We start from the raw sequence: 20,878 nt of genomic DNA on the forward strand, positions 1-20,878 counted from the left end.
AGCAAACATGAAAAGTGGTTGTGCGAGAACAAAAAAGTTTCCAGAAAAACTAAGCAAGCTGATCCAGTACCAGGTTGTGAGTCTCTTTTTCCTTTTAGATTTTTCTCTTCCTTTAGCGTTCTCCTTTTCTGAAAACATGAAATTGATGGCTCCTTTCCCAACCACTTTCCTCCTACTGTTCCCTCCTTTTTCCTCATCGCCCAGGTTCTCTGCACCGCATTGGGAGCCCCGCCGCCCGCGGGAGGGGCAGGGACGGGGCGGAGCGAACAGAAGTGGGCGGGCCCTCCTCTATCGACGTGTAGCCGTAAGGACGCTGCTGACGTCAGAGGACGTCCGGTCCGGCTCCTAGTATCTGTAAGCGCTTCTGTCCGCGTTTCTCCGGGCTTAGTAGCATTTTCTCCTAGGGTTGTGGTTCGCGCGTTGGAGCTGCTGCCGCCGCGGCCGGCTTCACGCCATTCCCTGCCCCTCGGCCCCGGAGTGAGTCCGGCCTCCCCGCGAGGGTGAGCGAGGTCCGCCCGGAGCGCGCGCGAGGGAGGGTGCCCCGCGGGCGGGGACGGCGATCGGTTTCCCCAGCCGCGTGGCACGGCCGCCTAGTCTCGCCTGGACGCCCCCTTCACCTCCGGCCCTCCTGCTGCAGGCTTTGCCTCCCAAGCCGCAGTGACACCCCCCCCCCCCCCCGCCCACCTCCCCAACCCCGGGGCTGTTTCTTCATTTCACGACACGGGCCACGTCCTGAAGAAGGGGGAACCTTCCTGGAGAAGGGCTTAATACCATATAAAACCGAGAACAGAATTCACTTTTTAAGTTTACAAAACAAACTGGAGGGGTAAAAATGAGGCTCAGCTTTCCCACCGGATTCACCCCTGGGAACGCAGAAAATTTCACCCGAGGAACACCTTGTGATTATTTCCGGAGCTTATTTGGCGAGGGCAGTACACGTTTTTTCACTTTGTGTATCTTGTCACTTTAAATATTGGAAGGGTGACCTAGTGGACTTGGATGTTACTCCACATCACCACCCACTAAACCTCTTGGCCTGCTTTGTCCATACTTTCAAGGCTCAACTAACCACCACACGGTTTATTGATTGGGCATTCCAGCGTTAGAGTTGAAACCCAGAAAGTAGAAAAACTTTGAGTGACTTTTAGTCCTGTTCCAGGCACAAGCTGGTGTGTGATTTTTGCGGTGCTGTAATGAGAAATAAAAATGTCGAGGTGTGCTTTCTTAGAACTCTTTCCCTCTATCATGGACACGACTCCGCTTTCTTTGAATAAGAATATTTTTGACTTCATGGAGGTATTTGTCAGTCCGCCGTGAAACTTGAAACCATGCTTGCAAGTTTCGGATTTGTAGATCTTGGATAGAGCCTAGAAGGCTCAGTTTGTACTTTTATAGATTTCCAGATAATTTTTGAGAACCACTCTTAGAAAAGACTTTTTAAAAAGTATATGTAGTTTGAAGAATACTAGGAACTTTAAGTTTCTATTTCAAAGCAAGCATGTGGACTTGTTTGTGTATCTCTCCAGTTATTAAGTGCTTAATTTATGCCCAAAGGGCTGGGAGGCAAAGCTTGTCAAAAAAGATAGAACTGGAATTTTCAGGGAACTTGTGGTCTTCAGATGGGGTAAAAAGCCAAATGAAAATGTGTTATTTAGTCAAAATCTTGTTTTTTATAAGTGTGGTGGTTCTTTCAACTACCTGATAAAAGCCAGTTTTAAAGTCCTTATTTTGATGTGTGGTAAGCACATACTCTTAAATTTGAAGTTAAAATTACATGCTCACTGCAGGTAAAAGTGTAAGGAAAGGCAGCTTTCAAGGAGTCAAATTGATTCTGATGCCTTTAATCTTTTTTCAGAAAGGATAGTTTGGCTTTTAGTTAATCTAGGTATTATGTGGGAGAAATTAGACCTGAAGTCTTGGCAGCATCAGGTTATCTGAATATATAGCTTAAAAAGTGAAATAAACTGGGTAAATAATACATTCCTAATAATTTTTTTCACTTGGTACAAAGTAATTTTTAAAGGATATTGTGTAACATCAAAGAAACTTCTCTGTGGGAAAGGAAACCATTTTGGCTGTTAGGATAAATCTTTTGATGTTTACATTTTTTAGAACTGTTTGATAATACAAATAAGTGCTTTGTTTTTTTTAAAGCCATCTATTTTATTTGGAATGATGTATGCTTAATGTTTCATAAAGGCTTAAAATGTGCTTAACCATCAAAATGGCAGAGTTGAGTTTAAAATTTAATGAGAATTAGAGCATTTCATTCTTCTGCTCCTTAGTTTCTTTAAAACAGCAAACACAACAAGGCAATTATATCCTCTCTGCTTGCTTGTGTAGAAAGAAGGGAAAATGCCTAAAAAAAAGACTGGTGCAAGGAAGAAGGCAGAGAACCGCCGGGAACGGGAAAAACAGCTAAGAGCATCAAGAAGCACCATAGATTTAGCTAAACATCCATGCAATGCGTCAATGGTAATGGGTTTTTTGGTTCTTAGTTGAAAAACTATGTAAATCTGTGTTAAAGGCATGTCTGTTGTTTTCATTAACGCCTAATAGCAGTTGAGTTCTGTTTGATTGTGTTGTTTATAAAACCTGTCATATTGTCTTGGCTACTATTGTATTGATCAAGAATACATAGTAGGAACTGTGTGACATTTTCCAGCCTCTCTAACCTAGTACACTTTCCTCAATTTGTCCTATTAATTAGAGCCTTTTCCCTACATGTCATCATTACCCCATCCCTTCCTTGGCCCACGTTTTCTCTGCGTTGTCCACAAACTCGGGTTTGCACGCCTCTCTGCTTTTTCTCTTCCCATTCCTTTTTATGTGTACTTTTGTTTCATCAAACATTTATGAAATGCGTAATATGACTTAATTCCTCAAATGTTTATTGTGTACCTGCTCTGGTATTTTAGGCACTATGGAGGATACATAGATGAATGACACAGTCTCTGTTTCCACAAGCTGAGGGCTCAGTTGTTTTCTGTATTACCTAATGTTTATAAATGACAGAAATCCAAGTTAAGTAACTTCAGGGAGAAATAGAGTTGATTGAATGAATAATAGACTAACTTGTGTGGTTGGAAGGTCAAGGATGTAGCTGGGATGCAGAAACAGCTGGAACCTGGAACAACTTCTAGTTCTGTCCCTTTTATTTAGTTCCATTTTCTCAGGTTGTTGTTTTTCGTTTGAGTTCATAACCACTGGGTTTATAGCTTGCATGTTACATCACACATTGTCCTGAGAGAGGGGAAGCGCTCTGATAGGTTGGGCGTGGGTGGGTGTCCATCCCGGGGATAACCGACATTTATGACTGGGTTGGGGGGTGAGCGGGAGCAAGGTTACATTGTACAATTAGGACAGTGGGGACTCCCTTCTCTGTGCCAGGGTCATTTCTAGAGAAGGAAGACAAAGGAAGACATGACTCATCCATAAATATATGCAGTGAGGGCTAGACTTTGGTAAGTGCTGCAGAAAAGGTACAATTGGGACTAAGGTATATTAGGAGTAAAAGTTGGTAAAAGATGAATTTTGGGCTGGGGTTCGGTTCATAGAGGAGGTGGGATCATCACCAGAGCTTGCAGCAAGTAAAGGAGTGAGGAGGGACTTTTCAGGGAGACATATTAGAATAAGTAAGGCAGGGAAAAGAAAGAATCCAAGATATATTTTGAGAACAACCGGCAAATAGTGGTTTGAATCTAAAGAGAAGAGGCCAGCGAAGTTTGAAAAGTGGCTAGAGGCCAGACTGTGGAGTTCTTAGTACCATTTTCAGAATTCTGGATTTTCTGTGAGCTTCAACATATTGTGTTCTCTACTGTTTCTTGTACCATTCTGTATTATTTTTCTGATTCCTTAAAAAAAAAAAAATTCAAAACACAGACCACTACTGTTTTTAGCCTCTTTTGTGAAAATGCTGCTTCTTTCTCTAGTGTGGTATGCCCAATAGCATACCTTTGTTATTAAAGTATGTGTAAATGCTGGTACACATGGGCTTTTGAGCAAGTGTCCCTTACATTTTAACATGAAAAATAGGATATTCTTTATAACACAAGTAACTACGCAATTTTCATTCGGTAGAAAGATTGATGTTATGTTTTTATATCTTACAGGAATGTGACAAGTGTCAGAGGTAAATTTTATTTGTTTTTCTATCTTTTTTCTATCTGTATGTAATAACATAGACGGACCTTTTACCTGATATTGACTATATTTAAAAATTTTCTTTTACATGACAAGGCGGCAGAAGAATAGAGCATTTTGCTACTTTTGTAATTCTGTACAGAAGTTACCAATTTGTGCACAGTGTGGTAAGTATATGGTAAAAATGCATGCCTTTTCTTTTACTAAAAATTTATTTGGTATTTATTTAGTTTGAACCTGTGGGTTCATCTTTATCATTTACAGTAATGTTATGCTTACTGTTAATAAGATAACATAAAATGTTATTTGGCCTACCAGAAAACTATCGCGTCTTGGTTTTATCTCTTTGATGTCACGCTGGAAAAATAATTAAGATACAGTTTAGGTACCATGTATGTTGTTTGAAACATGAAAAGATTAAATTTCAGACTCATAAGATTTGGTGATCCTGAACTTTTCTTCATGCTGTCTTAGGCTCGTCGGTATCTTTTGTTTACTCTTCTAGCTTGATTCTTGCTGGTAACTGCCTGCAGTATGTTGGTTAGACCACTGAACGTGATTTTATCGAACATTTACCTGGTGCTGGTTTTTGTGATCACTTGTTTTCTTATTTGGTTCTCAGTGTATGATTCTTGAGTTTCCTCACATGTATTCCCAAGTAAGTGGAATAGAGATCCTAAGCCATGTACTTCATGGATTTTTATTCAGAGTGAATGATTATTCAGAGTAAAACTAAATAGTAGTTCACAGAACAGCAAGGTTGATGTTTCCCAAATAGCGTTCCACAGGGCACTTGGTATATTAATAGGTACTCTTCAAGCAGTGCATGCATTTGAGACGTACTGCGTGTTTCCCTCACTGCCATCGGGGAGAATTCTGTTACATATGTGTATGTTTAAGATTCTGTAGACCTCCAGTAAGGAAGCCTGATTAACTGTATTCACTCCAGAAGCACCCCCAAACTTTTGTTTAAACACAGGTTCCCCTTGGGTTATGGGATGGTAGTTTCAGGTGAAACAGAGGTTGAGAAATGCTCATCTAAATGTGTTTATGCATGGTAACGTCGCAGAAAGTTAGGAAGGCTTAGGGCCACACCTCTGAATATTTCCAGTGTGTTCCAGCTTCCAAAGACGTCCTTGAAGTCTGTAATTAATGGAAAAGAGAACACTAGCCTAGATAAACCCATCATCTGCTGGTTTTTATATCTTTATTCACAAAAGACAAATGGATGTGGAATGCAGAAATATAATAGATTGTGGAGAAGACGGAGACACAGTCTCGCGAGGCCCTTCGCCTGTTTTCAGTGTCTGTAGTGCCGTGCGTGGGTGCATCTCCTGCCCACCAGTTCTTGCCCTTAGTGTTGGACATGGAACAGTTGGGGTGCTGCTGCCTCTCATTTCCAGTTTCTCTTTCTTCCCGTTTCCTCTTGTCTAGCTTGGTTTCCTGGGTAATCGGGGTAATGGAAAATCGAGAGTCTTCTGTTTCTTCCGTGTTCCACTTTGTGGTGGCTGAGATGTGTGACTAGTATGTCACCGTTAATCCGCTCATGGCATGTGATAAATGAATTTCCTGATAGTGTTTCGGATTGCTAATTCACTGCTAGATCAGAGCTCTTGTGGCTGTATTGTGATTTTTTGCTTTATCACTGTGTTCTTGAGTTTTTGTGCTCACTTGGGCACTATTTGACAATTCTTTTGGAAGAATGCTTACCTGGGAGCTATGTTTATAAATTTTTAACTATGGATAAACATAAACAATGAACTAAGTAATTGGAATAGTTATTTTATATTTGGTTTGAGATGTTCTATGGAAAGAAGCAGTCCCTTCAAGTCAGACTGCCTTTATTATGAATTATAAAATGTGCGTATTACTCTGAAATCTCAATTCATCTGAAAACTCAAAAAATTCACAAGGTTTTAAACTGTTCTAGTGATGATTAGATAAGAAGGCATAACCTTTAATTTCTGGTTTTACTACAAACATGAAGTAGTATGTAAATTCCTAATCTGAAAAGATCTGACTCTGTTAAGATCTCAGTTATATCCATTTTCTTTTTTCAGTTACGTAAGCAGTAAACAGTGCTAGTCTCTATTTTCAAATTATTTCCATAGGAACTTGGGCTAGATAAAAAGAGGAATTAGTGAATATTTCCATGGACCACTTTGTAAGACTAATAGTGAAAATTCATTTCTTTGCTAGGGAAAACAAAGTGCATGATGAAGTCTTCAGACTGTGTCATAAAGCATGCTGGTGTCTACAGTACTGGCCTTGCCATGGTGGTAAGCTTCTTGTCATATCTTTTAGACCAGTAGATGTCCAAGGAGATGAGAAGGCATTCTTACCAATATGCAGTTATTTTTCCCCAAATGGTATTGCTTTGTCCCTTGGTTCAGTTAGTCTGGAGTTATCTGGATTATCTGGCATGTTTTTGTAGGATTTTCACTCATTCTCCACTTGTTTTTGACTACTTCCTTCTTTTCTTACTGGGAAATGTACAGACAGCTTCCTTCTTCCTTACTGGGAAATGTACAAGGAATGGAAACTCATCTCATATGGACCCAAACAACAATTCATTTGTCAGTGGGGCCTTTTTAATGTGTCTTAATTAGACCTCAGCAATATATTATTCCCACATTGCAGGCAGATTCTTTACTGTGAGCCCCCAAGGAAGCCCTTTCTATATTAAAAGTTCTGCTAAATTAAGACCCAAGCTTTTGGTTGAATAAGCAACCTAAGTTCCAAAACAACCTACGATTAATTGTATTTTTAAAGCTTTACATTTCAAAAAAGAGTACGTAGTTAACAGAGTTTTGCTCTTCACTACATAGAGACATAATGTACTTCGTTGCATGTAGTTATCCTTCATGACATGTAGAATTTTCAAAGGAAGTTCATTGTTTTAAATAATAAACACAGTTGTGTCCTGTGATGCCTTTTGCTCTTTTTTCACTAAAAGATGTTATCCTTTTGACCCTTCTTACCTTATTCTGTTGTATTAATTTATGCTCAGTTCCAAATGTCAGTCCATGAGGAATATAATATTTAAAGTAGAACATAAGTAATAATTTTCCAGGAACACATAATTTTTCATCATACAGTAGACCTTTACATTTTTCATGCGTGCATGTCTTGCAGAAGTAAGAGCCAGAATTATAATCATCTTGTGAAAATTCGTCTTTAAGTATAGGATTGTCAGTGTTGCCTTTATTCAGAAGCTGTTATAATCTTCCTTGGTATGTCTAGATTTATCAAATTACTACTTTTTTAATTCACTGAATTGTGTGAGTGTGAATGATCTCTTATATAAAGAATACGTTTAAGTAGAATCATGCATTGTTAACTCTGAGTCCTAGAACAGTGATTTTCTGGCCATTTTCTATTTGCCAGTTAAGATTCCCTCTCCCTTCACCCTTCTCCACCCTGATTTGTCATGGGAGCCTGACCTGTGTGTGTGAACTGGATTGGTGACTTTCTTACTTATGGCTTTTTTTTTTGGTTTCAGCCCATGGAGGGGCTGACGAGGGGAGGAAATTATGACCTGGGTGTTTATTCTTCGAGCTTTCTCCCTACCATGTTGTCCTGGTTTCCTTTATTTGAATAGGTGGTCCTCTCCATACGGCTCTCTCTTGTGGTTCTAGAACCTTCTTCTTCCCCTTGCCTGTATCCCTTCAGGTCTAGGGGATGTGTGTATCATCCCTTGATGGCTTTTTATACCCTTCCCTGTTATTTGTGAATTATCTCTTTAAACTCCCTTGGATCACCCAGGTGAGTGTGTCATCTTTCTTCTGAGTTAACATTCGAGGATTTGTTATCCACACTGGTAATCTACTTTTACAAGTCCAACACATTCTTCCTATTTGCCCTTTACCACTTTTGTTACAGAGCCTTGAATTGTATTGAATGCGACACTGAACATTGAGGTTCAGAAGACCTGGATTTAAATCACAGCTCCTCTCTAATGTGGCTCTGGAACTTGCATCATGTCCCTGTCCCTCCTCACCTGTAAAGAAAACCCCATTTAGTCCCATTTTCTGAAGAGTCTTTCTAGCTCTTAGTGTCTTGTAGATGTCATTGTGTCATTGAAAGGCATAGTCTTACAGTCTCACCTTGATAGAGGATTGGAGTCTTATTACCTTGTCATTTAGTAACTTATTTTACTTTAGTTTTTTTCTACAAAGAAATATATTAATGATTTACACAGTAATGATTTAATGTGCTGTGTGTGTGTGTTCAGTCACTCAGTCATGTCTGACACTTTGTGACCTCATGGACTGTAGTTTGCCAGGCTCCTCTGTCCTTGGGATGTTTCAGGCAAGAATACTGGAGTGGGTTGCTGTTTCCTACTCCAGGGGATCTTCCCAATGCAGGGATCAAACCTGCATCTCCTATGTCTCCTGCATTGGTAGGCAGACTCTTTATCCACTGAGCCATTGGGGATTTAAAACATAAGCTGCTTTAAAAGAAAAAAGATGCTGGCAGCAATTTAACATTTTCTCTCTGTTATTCTACAAAAGTTATATGATTATTTTATAAATTACACAGATAAGGATCTTTCTTAAGTCAGAAACGGAGAAGGCAATGGCACCCCACTCCAGTACTCTTGCTTGGAAAATCCCATGGACGGAGAAGCCTGTTAGGCTGCAATCCATGGGGTCCTAAGAGTCAGAAACAACTGAGCGACTTCACTTTCACTTTTCACTTTCATGCATTGGAGAAGAAAATGGCAACCCACTCCAGTGTTCTTGCCTGGAGAATCCCAGGGACCGGGGAGCCTGGTGGGCTGCCATCTATGGGGTTGCACAGAGTCGGACAGGACTGAAGTGACTTAGCATAGCATAGGTTAGAAATGTTAATATTTGAAAAAGTTCAGTTTAGCTAACAGAATTGCTATAGGACAGGAATGTTTGAATTGTGGGTTCTAGACTTCATTTAATTTAAAAGCAGTTTGATGACTGTCCACTCTTTGACTTATTTTAATGATTAATGTTAGAGTACGTGTATAGTTTTCCTCTTGCTTCTTTTTCTTTGGATTTGTAGCCCAGATTTGTATATTGTAAATAGCTATTGGTGAAGAAGTTGGATCTTCAGGGAACCTTGTTTAATTTTGGGTTAGAGAAAGCAGTCCATTTTTAAATGCAGCCACTCATCACTGAACGTTGATGAGTGGCTGAATGCATATAATTTTGGTGATAACTTTTGCTTAAATAATGGTTGTAGCCAGTCAGGTGGCAGATTAATTTTTTGTGTTCTTTTGTTGCAGGGTGCAATATGTGACTTCTGCGAAGCTTGGGTCTGTCATGGTAGGAAGTGTCTCAGCACACACGCCTGTGCCTGCCCGCTTACCGATGCTGAGTGTGTGGAATGTGAACGGGGTGTGTGGGACCATGGTGAGTGGTTATGTACAAGTGATGAGCTTTGCTGGAAGTGAAGGATGACCTTGAAACATTCTAGATGCTCTAGTTTGATTTTTCTTTTTACAGGATACTCTCAGTCCTAAGTATTGGCACTGTTTCCATTATCAGTTTAGTTCAACCTCCGAGCCACAGACTGGTACCTCCTGTCAGATCAGGAGCTTGAGATTGGAAATAAAGCACACAATAAATGGAATGTGCTTGAATCATCCTGAAACCATTCCCCCATGTCCCCAAACCTGTCCCTGGTGCCAGTAAAGGTTGGGGACCAGGTAAACTTTAGTTGGAAAAAGGATTTATACATACCAACATTAAGAGGCAGTGCTAGGATTGTCTACCGAGGCAAGTAGGGAGGGGAGTACGTACTGGAGAGGAAGTATCTCTTAGCATTGTGCGTTATGTTGGGAGCTAGGATATAGTGGGAGTTCACTCTTTTGGTTCAGTTGGTTAGTTTTCTTTGTAGCTTTTACCAGAACAAAATTGCTATGCTATGTTGGTATACATCTGAAATAATTTGCCATCTTTTCTGAGCAGTTTTATAGATGAGAATTTTTTAAATTAAACTTTTATTATATTTACATTTGTGGGTTTTGTTCTTTAATCCAATAGGAGGCAGAATTTTCAGTTGTTCTTTTTGCCATAACTTTCTCTGTGAAGATGATCAGTTTGAACATCAAGCCAGCTGCCAGGTTTTAGAAGCGGAAACATTTAAATGTAAGTTTTTAATATATTACATGTTCTTTATACCTAAGATTCTTAATAGTGTAAGTGTTAAACTTACTGGAAAAGGAATCTGGTTTTTGATATGGCCTCTTATGGACTGTAATTTAATTCAGTATCTGTTTTCTGTTTCTAGAAAAAATTCAGAACACATATAGTCCATTGTTTTCCAACAGTGGTTCCAGTGGCATTTTGGTTGGGTCAGTTCTTCATTTTGTGGGATTGATCAGGCATTGCAGGGCTCGTAGCAGTCCTGATCCTGAGTACCAAATGGCGTTTTCACTTCCAAGTTATTATGATAACTAGCCCCTCTCCCCCACCCTATTTTCAGATGTCCCCTATTTTCGAATGTCCCCAAATAAGTGGTTCAACCCCTAGTTTGTTCCTGCTTTTGGTTCCAGTGATTCTTAGACAGGAGTCTGCATTGGAAACACCTGTGGAGGTTTTTAGAAAATGGAGGTACCCAATCCTCATCCTTGGAGATTTTAAGTCTGTGGTGGGGGCCAGGCATCTGTATTTAGCCTGTACCCATAACTCTCATGTATATTCCAGTTTGAGAACCGGTGTTACTGATGGGTTAATGTATCATTTTTACATTGTATTGTATTCTTACTCTGTTAATTTCTCAAAAGCTCGTTTTAGATTCAAACATTGATTTTTTAAAATTTAAATTTATTGTAACTGGAGGCTAATTACTTTACACACATCATCACGAATCCGCCACGGGCGTACATGTGTTCCCCATCCTGAACCCCCCTCCCACCTCCCTCCCTGTACCATCCCTCCAGGTCATCCCAGTGCACCAGCCGCAAGGATCCTGTATCGAACCTGGACTGGCGATTCGTTTCTTATATGATATTATACATGTTTCCATGACATTCCCCCAAATCATCCCACCCTCTCCCTCTCCCACAGAGTCCAAAAGACTGTTCTATACTTCTGTATCTCTTTTGCTATCTCGCATACAGGGTTATTGTACTTGATTTCTTATGGGCCATATGTTTTGGGGCAAATTATCAAATCTTTCTAAACCTGAGTTTTGTTATGTTTTAAAAGGAAGATGCTAATTTTTTCCAAGAGTTAACTGAGAAGAGAATCCATATGAAGCATCAGGACGGTACCCTTTCTAAGGGTACTTAGAAAGCCCTTAGTAAATAGTAGACACCATTGTAGGAAAGGCTGAAATTCCAGGTTCACTCTCATGAATTTGGTTCTTGTTCTGCTATAAAATGTTAATCCTTACACTCATCTATAACATCTATAAATACAAAGTTGGTAAGTCATCAGTCCAAACACATATGTAATTCTCACAGTATTTATAAAGAAAATGTCAAAAGATTAAAGGAACATGTCAAAGTAGTTAGCATTTTTGAGCTGTTCCTAGACTTGTGCAGAATGTGTAATATAAAAATTGAAATATTTTATTTGAAACTTGGGAGCTTTATGTATTTTATAGTATTTAAACCCAAAGACAGGCAACTTTGAGTGATAAAGTTTTAGTGACTTGGTAAAAGACAAAGGAAAAATAAAGATACTGAATAGTGGAAGGGATTTTAATATAAATCTGTTACCACGTCTTTGATATCTCATATTGAAGTCATTCTCATTTCAGATTCATAGGTTTCTTTGGCTTAGTGTAATTTATCCTCTTTCTTTACTTTTTTCATTGCTTTATTTTTTCTTTGTCATTCTTCCTTTGCCAGTTGCCATTCACTGCTTGAAATATTTGCTCTGAAATACTGCCCTAATCATACACATAAGCCCCAAAGATAGTTTGTTTCTACTCCCTTACTGGTCGTATCTCATCATTTTTGGATTTAAACTTATAACTATGAATGGGAAATTATGGGAATTCTTTAAAATACTTATTTTACTTGCATAGCCAGTGGGAAGAATGTCTTGAGGGAAAAAAAATCCCCGCACATGTGTGTACTCTGCCTTTATTTTTTCAAATAATGAAAATGGCCTGGGGGCCTCCAATTTAAGTGGCTTATTATCAGTAGTCTTTGATGTATCCAAACCTGCTTTCTTTTAAAATGCTCTGAAGACGTAGAAATAGATTTAAAAAGAAAACCATTCCCCAGTCTAAAACTAGGAAAGTCACAATATTTTTTAGAATCTGGAAGAAATGCATTTTTAAATATAAACTCAAGATTTTAATTCTTAGGGAGAAAAATTAACAGGACAGAGAACTGGAGTGCCTGTGTGCGGGGCTGAGGTAATTAGCAGAAGACTGGCAGGGCCACGTCCCACCAGAATGGTTTGGGTTCCCAAGAGGTGAAGGTGAGGGTGCGGTAGACAACAATGAATTTCTTAGAATTGTGTCTTTGTGGCATGTCAAAAGCTCAGCTGGCGGGGATGGGAAAAGGGTGTATTGAGAAACGCTTGGTGCACAGGGAAGTTGGGTTAGGCACTTTGTACTTGCAGTGTGTGTCTGGTTCTGTATTTGAAAGGGATTTACAGCGTATGGGCTTCCCTGGCTCAATGGTAAAGAATCTACCTGCCAAACAGGAGACAGAGGTTCGATCCCTGGGTTGGGAAGATCCCCTAGAGAAGGAAATGGCAACCCACTCCAGTACTCTTGCCTGGGAAATCCCATGGACAGGGAAGCCTGGTGGGCAACAGTCCATGGGGTCTCAAGAGAGTCAGACACTACTGAGCGACTAAACAATAATCCTTATTTTGACTGAATGAAGACTGAACCTAAGAATTCTGGACATATCTTTAAGTAGAGATGATTGAGATTTCAAGCTTTTTTCTCCACAGACTGAAACAATATAGTTATTATAGGAGTAGTTTGATATGCTTATACGTATCTAACATTTGGTGAGTACTCAGTTGATTTTTTGGAGAAGGCAGTGGCAACCCACTCCAGTACTTTTGCCTGGAAAATCCCATGGATGGAGGAGCCTGGTAGGTTGCAGTCCATGGGGTCGCTAAGAGTCGGACAGGACTGAGCGACTTCACTTTCACTTTTCACTTTCATGCATTGGAGAAGGAAATGGTAACCCACTCCAGTGTTCTTGCCTGGAGAATCCCAGGGACGGGGGAGCCTTGTGGGCTGCCGTCTATGGGGTCGCACAGAGTCGGACACGACTGAAGCGACTTAGCAGCAGCCGCAGCAGCAGTTGATTTTTACTTTTACTGTTAGCATTTAGGACAAGTAACACAAATCCATCTGAATTAGTGGTGTTACTGTGGAAGGAAGAGGGGGGTTGGACAGAAACAATAATAATACACATAATTGAGAAATCATCCTTGAGTTTTTAAAAAAATAACTCCCTGGTCCAGATTGAAAAAGCTTCCCATGACCCATGCAAACTTAAGTAAAAGAATCCCCAAGTTAGAAATATCTGGTCAAATATTTGAATTATAAAGATAAAATTCCTTTTGTTTACTTTTCTTTTTTCAAGACCTCTGAGTAAATTGAAAATTAATAGTTTATACTGTATCAGGGTAAGGCTTAGTTTATTTTCTTGTTCCTATATGTCTCAGTTATTTTTGTCGTCCATATTTTGACATACTCAATATATGCCAGACATTTTGGCTGTTCCAAAATATTTGCACTTCAGTGTAGATTTTTTTGCATTAATTGTAGATAATGACCAAAATTAATGTGGCTTACTGACTAAAATAGAAAATATTTTGGGATTTTTCCATTTGTTTTCCTGCCCCCTTGAACATTATTTTCTCTTCACAGTCATGCTTTTCCACCTGAAGTATCTATTCTCATATCAGAAGTTTGCAAAAAATGGCAATAGCCTATACCACCAGGAGATAATGTATATTAATGGAGATGCTATTCTTTTAAAAATAGAAACATTATATCATTAAGGGAAGAGTCTAGCCAGTGTCATGGGGAAAAAAAGATGTTTTACCATTTCAGGTTTTAAAATATCACTAATGACGTTTGCCATCTCCTAGTTTTGGAGGAATGGAAGGAGATTAGAGGATAATTAGAGTTGTAATAGTGAAAGAATGCTGGGGATGTGCAGTTGCTGGCTTCCTTCCCTCTGGCTGGCAATTCCATCTCATTTTTTTGTTTCCTCAAAGTTATGAGACAAAAAAAATGTTGATAGTTAATCTAAGATAAGACAGCACAAGTATAAATCTGTGGAAAATAATGTTTTCATTCCAAATTTGAATCTGGATATTATGTACTTTCCCCACAGGTGTTTCATGCAATCGGCTTGGTCAGCATTCCTGTCTCCGTTGTAAGGTATACTTTTATATTTTTTAGTCTTAGATTTGTTTCTAATCCCCATATATTCCCACCAGCCCTTAGAATATTTTTAGTTGTAATAAATCTATAAGGGTCCTTAAACATTATGTGTGGGTTTGCCCGGTGTCTCAATAGTAAAAGAATCCTCCTGAAATGCAGGAGATGCAGGTTCAATTCCTAGGTTGGGAAGATCCCCTGGAGGGGGGCATGACAACCCACTCCAGTATTCTTGCCTGGAGAATTCCATGGACAGAGGAGCCTGGTGGGCTACAGTCTGTAGGGTCACAAAGAGTCAGACACAAATGAAGCAATTTAGCATACATGCCTGCAAACATTATGTAGTTTAATTCTTTTATTGTAGAGACTGTGAATGAAGTTGAGACAGCTTAGAGACGTTTCAGAACTCATCCAGCTGGCGTGTGTTGACTTGACACTAGTGTGCGGGTCTCCTGAATCTTAGCTCAGTGTTTTCATACCTTATATTTATGGAGAACATTCTGACCCAAATGATGGGAGTGTATTTTATGTCAAAATGGACTTGCTTGGTAGAGTTTGAGGAAAGTGAAGATTTCCATTATGTTCTGCTTCCTTATACCTTGTCTCCAACATTTCCATTCACTGAACAGATGTACCCTGATTCACTTCGTCTCAGAGTAATTTCTCTGGTTCTTATTAATACTTCTAGTCGTATCTCTTCTCTCCCAACTCGTCTCCAAGTTGGTCTATGCTGTTTCCTCTGCCTTAGACAACTCTTCCACTTGCGCTTACCCTGTTGCATCCCCATTCTCCATATCTTAGATCTCAGCTAAGACAGCACGTCTCCTGGAAGTCTTTCCTGAATCCCTGATCTGGCTTGGCGCTCCTCCTGTGCTCTTGCCTTTCAGTGCATAGTGTCGTGTAACTGCATCTCCACTTGTATGTGTCCCCAGTTAAATGGTATGCCCTGTGTAGATAGATAAGCTGTTCACCATTACGTCATCAGCGTCTTTGTGAATACTCATATTCATGAAGAAATGTGTCTGCATGTCACACCCTGTGTATACTTTATGCCATGTGTTTAGGTCATAGTTCAGAAGAGTTCTGGCAGAGAACTTTTCCTTGAAGGGATTGAAATCAAGAATGTTACCAGTCCCAACAAAACTCATCTTCGCCTGAACAAAGTATATGTTTAAATTTCCTTGATATATTGAGTGATGGACCAGAAAGAAGGCTGAGCACTGAAGAACTGATGCTTTCTAATTGTTCCAGAAAAACAGAGTTCCAGACTTTATATTTTTTGGCTCCATGCATGGTGACTCCATGCATGGTGACTGCAGCCATGAATACCAGAAAAAGAGAGTTCCAGAAAAACATCTACTTCTGCTTTATTGACTATGCCAAAGCCTTTGACTGTGTGGATCACAACAAACTGTGGAAATTCTTAAAGAGATGGAAATACCAGACCACCTTACCTGCCTCCTGAGAAATCTGTATGCAGGTCAAGAAGCAACAGTTGGAACAGGACGTGGAGCAACAGACTGGTTCCAAATCAGGAAAGGAGTATGTCAAGGCTGTATATTGTCACCCTGCTTGTTTAACTTATATGCAGAGTACATCATGAGAAGTGCTGGCCCGCATGAAGCACAAGCTGGAATCAGGATTGCTGGGAGAAATATCAATAACCTTAGATATGCAGATGACACCACCCTTATGGCAGAAAGTGAAGAATTAAAGAGCCTCTTGATGAAAGTGAAAGAGGAGAGTGAAAAAGTTAAAAGCTTAAAACTCAATGTTCAGAAAACTAAGATCATGGCATCTGGTCCCATCATTTCATGGCAAATAGATGGGGAAATAATGGAAAGAGTGAGAGACTTTATTTTTTTGTGCTCCAAAATCACTGCAGGTGGTGACTGCAGCCATGAAATTAAAAGACATTTACTCCTTGGAAGAAAAGTTGTGACCAACCTAGACATCATATTAAAATGCAGAGACATTTCTTTGCCAACTAAGGTCCATCTAGTCAAAACTATGATTTTTCCAGTAGTCATTATGGATGAGAGAGTTGGACTATAAAGAAAGATGAGCACTGAAGAATTGATGCTTTTGGACTGTGATGTTGGAGAAGACTCTTGAGAGTCCCTTGGACTGCAAGGAGATCAAACCCAAGTGAATCCTAAAGGAAATCAGTCCTGAATATTCACTGGAAGGACTGGTGCTGAAGCTGAAACTCCAATATTTTGGCCACCTGATGTGAAGAACTGACTCACTGGTAAAGACCCTGATGCTGGGAAAGATTGAAGGTGGGAGGAGAAGGGGATGACAGAGGATGAGATGGTTGGACATCATCACCGACTTGATGGACATGAGTATGAGCAAGCTCTGGGAGTTGGTGATGGACAGGAAAGCTTGGCGTCCTGCAGTCCATAGGGTTACAAAGAGTTGGACATGACTGAGTGACTGAGCTGAATTGTGGTTCCCAAGAAGACTCTTAAGAATCTCTTGGACAGCAAGGAAATCAAACCAATCAATTCTAAAGGAAATCAACCCTGACTATTCATTGGAAGGACTGATGCTGAAGCTGAAGCTCTAGAACTTTGGTCACCTTCTGCAAAGGGCCAAGTCCATTGGAAAAGACTGAGGGCAAGAGGAGAAGAGGGTGACAGAAGATGAGGTGGTTGGATGGCATCACCAACTTAGTGGACCTGAGTGTGAGCAAACTCCAGGGGATAGTGAAGGACAGGACAGCCTGGCGTGGCGGCAGTCATAAGGTTGCAACTAGTCAGACATGACATAGCGACTGAACAACAAAACACTGAGTGATGTCTTCATGTATTTTTTGAGTTACTTATTTAACTTCCTAATTTTTTTTTTCTCCTATATAGGCTTGTTTCTGTGATGATCATACAAGGAGCAAGGTGTTTAAGCAAGAAAAAGGAAAACAGCCTCCATGCCCTAAATGTGGACATGAAACTCAGGAAACTAAGGATCTTAGCATGTCAAGTAAGGCTTTTCTTAAAATAACACTGGAGTGATTTTGCTTTAATGCATAGACAAGATTTGTTTCTTTTTTTCCTTTTTCTATTTTTGTTTTTGCCTTTTCTTCATATTTGAGAAGATGAACATGTTCTCCTAAGCAAATGGAATTTTGTAGCCTTGGAAAATTGTGGGTAAAATTTTTCAATTTAACATAAGAAATTTAACATCATTCACTTCAATATTTGGCATTTGCTTCAGTTAATGACATAGTGAATACTGAAATTTAAGACCAAAAAGAGTGATTTGTCTGTTTTTGCTCGGGCTTCCTTGTTAAATAATTGTTTAGTAATAAATCCTTAATATTCAAGTTCTGGTAATCTTCAGTACTTGGAAGTTGGAATTCATTGTGAAGCTATTCTTAGGTGTCTGATATTTGAGCAGCAGTGCTTATTATGTTATACGCTGCTACTGTAGGAAATTGTTTTATGGTCTAATGTGATTTTTCCATGAAGGGATGCAACTACTATACCGTGCTTACAATAACGCAGCTCACAATTTTGTTAAAGAGAATTTGACTCTTTACCAAGCATATCAGAACAGAACCATAATTCTAAATGACTCTGACCGTACTTTGTTTAATCAGAGATACAGTTACACAGTGAGGTGAGACACAATTTTTCCACTAAACTTTGTTTTGCTAGTAAGGCAAAAGAAATGACAGGCTTTATTTTCTAGGATATCTGAATTACAAAATAGTTCTTTTGAGAAGAATATAATGACGTGAAATCAAGTGTTCTATAATTTGAAAATATACTTTTAATTAATCAAACAAAGGCCTTTTAGACCTTAATGTTCCTTATTTAATGTATGTATTTAGAATGCTGTTCTTATTTTGTTTTCCAACTTTGTCTAGATTGAGTGAAACGACACAGTCGTGTTTATCATTTGTTTTATATGACGTGTATGTAGACTATGAGTAGGATATAACCGATTGTTTTTTCTGACGTCTCCTTTTCTTCTTTTTAGTTTTATTTATTCGTTGCTGCGCACGTTCTTCTCTACTTGCAGCAAGAGGGCACTGCTCTCTAGTGCTGTACGCAGGCTTCTCGTAGCAGTGGCTTCTCGTTGCAGAGTATGGGTTTCAGTAGTTGCAGCACATGGGCTCAGTATTTGTGGAGCATGGACTTAGTTGCTCCGTGGCATGTGGGATTTTCCCAGGTCAGGGATCGAACCCGTGTCTCCTGTATTGGCAGGTGGAGCCTCCAGGGAAGCCCTGAGGTCTTCTTTCTTTCGAGTTAAATTTTAAGTGACTAAATAAGGCAAATGTGACTGACTTTTGCATTTGAGAATAAGAAGCAGATAGTCAGGTTCACATAATTTTATGTGCTGTAGAGGATTTGGAGGATTTAATCAAACGCCACGTACATATCTGTGTTTTGTAGCACGTTCCCTGAAATTTGGCAGGCAAACTGGAGGTGAAGAGGGAGATGGAGCTTCTGGGTATGATGCCTATTGGAAGAACCTTGCATCTGATAAGTATGCTGGTGCTAGCTACCATGATGAGGAAGAAGATGAGTACGAAGCAGAGGATGACGAAGAGGAAGAAGATGAAGGTGGAAAAGATTCAGATGCTGAGTCATCAGATTTGTTTACTAATTTGAATTTAGGAAGGACCTATGCCAGTGGCTATGCTCACTATGAGGAACAAGAGAACTAGGACAGCTGCTTGCCCTTTGATGACCTTGTCTTAGGAGCTGGGATCTGTGTGCTTGATGAATCATGTGTGAATGTTCAAAAGTATTATACATATTGTTACTTAGCCTTGTGCAGAGACTAGTCACATTTATTGGGACAAGGAGTAGGGCATAGCATTTTAATAGGAACTGATAATCAGGCTTCTAACATACGAACAATGAATTTCAAATGTAATATGATCGATCTAAGCAATTGAAGCATCATGGATTGGGTTTTTACTGATTTCTGTAATCTAGTAGGTTTGCCAATTAAATATACATAAAGGGATAAAGGAATAGGATGATAATATATTTGTTTGAAATGAAATTGCTGTTTTTATTAAAAAACTGCTTATAAAATCATTTTGTCTGATTTTGTAAAATGTAATGGGTAAAATGAATTATTGTATTTTTTCTTATTTGTCCATAGGATAAAAGTCAGATGTTATATGCTAAATTTTCATTAAATAGTCATGTTATCTTAAGTCATTATATGTATATTTCAGCCATTGACTCATTCAGTTCTTTCTTCACTGTGTGTCCTGAACAATACCTGTTATTTATGCTTAAATGTATGGACAAAGGTGACCATATAGCCATTTTTCAGAGACACAGAATCAGTATTATCACAAAGATGTTTAACCCAGGAAATTTGATTTCTCTTTGAATAAATCTAGTATCTCACTTATATACTTTTGACATTTAATTTCTTATTCACACTGTTTTAAACCTGTTTTGGAAAGCATTCCAAAAGTTTTGTATAAATGGTGTCATTTTTTATCTAATATGTGAGATATAGGTATCAGAAATGTATAGTGTGGGGTGGACACAAAGTGATTCAGCTGGACCCTGTCATTCATGGTGGGTGGGGAATGGTTGCAGTTTACACTGATGATGCATGGGGATGGTATGATAGAAAGGAATGCAGTATTGGACTGGCTGGGATTTGAGAATCTGGAGAAAACTGAGCCTTGAGGATAACAGGGTCCAATGGCTATTACTGAGCCACTGTTACTCCATAGAACTGTAATGAACAGCTGAGGGCAATAACTGGCACCAGAAAACCAGGTGTGGCAAGCCAGAGATCCTCTAGATGCATGTGGAAAAGCTTCCATCTCTTGTAGCAGGAGAACTGAGAACACTGAGGACCAAACCAGGACCTAGTAGTCCGAATGGATAAACTTAAAAGACAGCTGTCAATCAAGGCAGGTCTATTTTGCAACGGTCAAAGGACTGGGAAAGTTGAGGACTCTGACAAGTGGGATGGCGACGTCTGAGTGAATGCTGCTGAACGTTTGCCCTCACTAGGTTCCTGAGCTTCATGAGCCTGCAGTCACAGCCCACGTCTCTGTTAAGGGCAGGCATCCCTAACCCACTCCCAAGCTGGGTGGTGATGCACAGGTCTCTTTCCCCAGGCAACCTGTCCCCTCTTCAGGGCTTGCTCTGTGTCCATGCCACGAGACCTAGAACAAGGGGTGAGCAGCTGTAATTAGGGTTAAGCAAAACTCAGCCAGCGAGAGGCTGGGCCTGATGCGACAGGAGACAGACTGTACCCCAAGGGAGCTGCAAGAGTTGGCCTGTATGTATTGGGTGAAACAGGAGAATGCTTGGGACTGGAAGCTGAAGGTATTGACTAGGATGGGGAGAACTTGATAATAGCACCCACATTGGGTCTTTGGGTTGAAAAATAAGCT

The 20,878-nt window shown here is 39.7% G+C and overlaps 1 protein-coding gene across 5 annotated transcripts; it reads left to right on the plus strand.

The window, feature by feature from the left end:
* Nucleotides 1-272: 272 nt before the first annotated feature.
* ZNF330 (zinc finger protein 330) lies at nt 273-19,874 on the plus strand. 5 transcript variants are annotated; one of them, XM_027567409.1, is made up of 11 exons: nt 361-500; nt 1,886-1,968; nt 2,344-2,475; nt 4,113-4,132; nt 4,240-4,310; nt 6,343-6,422; nt 9,404-9,530; nt 10,164-10,268; nt 14,447-14,493; nt 17,358-17,475; nt 18,894-19,874. In XM_027567409.1, exons 3-11 carry the CDS (start codon nt 2,356-2,358, stop codon nt 19,166-19,168), a joined length of 963 nt encoding a protein of 320 aa, XP_027423210.1. In that variant the 5' UTR covers nt 361-500; nt 1,886-1,968; nt 2,344-2,355; the 3' UTR covers nt 19,169-19,874. The 5 variants fall into 5 exon arrangements, with proteins under 5 accessions (XP_027423209.1, XP_027423208.1, XP_027423210.1 ...); XM_027567408.1 differs by lacking the exons at nt 361-500; nt 1,886-1,968 and adding an exon at nt 273-354; XM_027567407.1 differs by lacking the exon at nt 1,886-1,968 and having other exon boundaries at nt 325-500.
* Nucleotides 19,875-20,878: the final 1,004 nt, after the last annotated feature.

Source organism: Bos indicus x Bos taurus, chromosome 17, assembly GCF_003369695.1.
Source record: "Bos indicus x Bos taurus breed Angus x Brahman F1 hybrid chromosome 17, Bos_hybrid_MaternalHap_v2.0, whole genome shotgun sequence".
Lineage (NCBI taxonomy): Eukaryota > Metazoa > Chordata > Mammalia > Artiodactyla > Bovidae > Bos > Bos indicus x Bos taurus.

Excerpts from the sequence above, each read along its gene's own strand:
- ZNF330 (XM_027567408.1), top strand. The coding sequence starts at position 2,356 with ATGCCTAAAAAAAAGACTGGTGCAAGGAAGAAGGCAGAGAACCGCCGG. Across the intron at positions 9,531-10,163 it reads ACGGGGTGTGTGGGACCATG|GAGGCAGAATTTTCAGTTGT; the intron begins GTGAGTGGTTAT and ends TTAATCCAATAG. Across the intron at positions 14,494-17,357 it reads ATTCCTGTCTCCGTTGTAAG|GCTTGTTTCTGTGATGATCA; the intron begins GTATACTTTTAT and ends TCTCCTATATAG.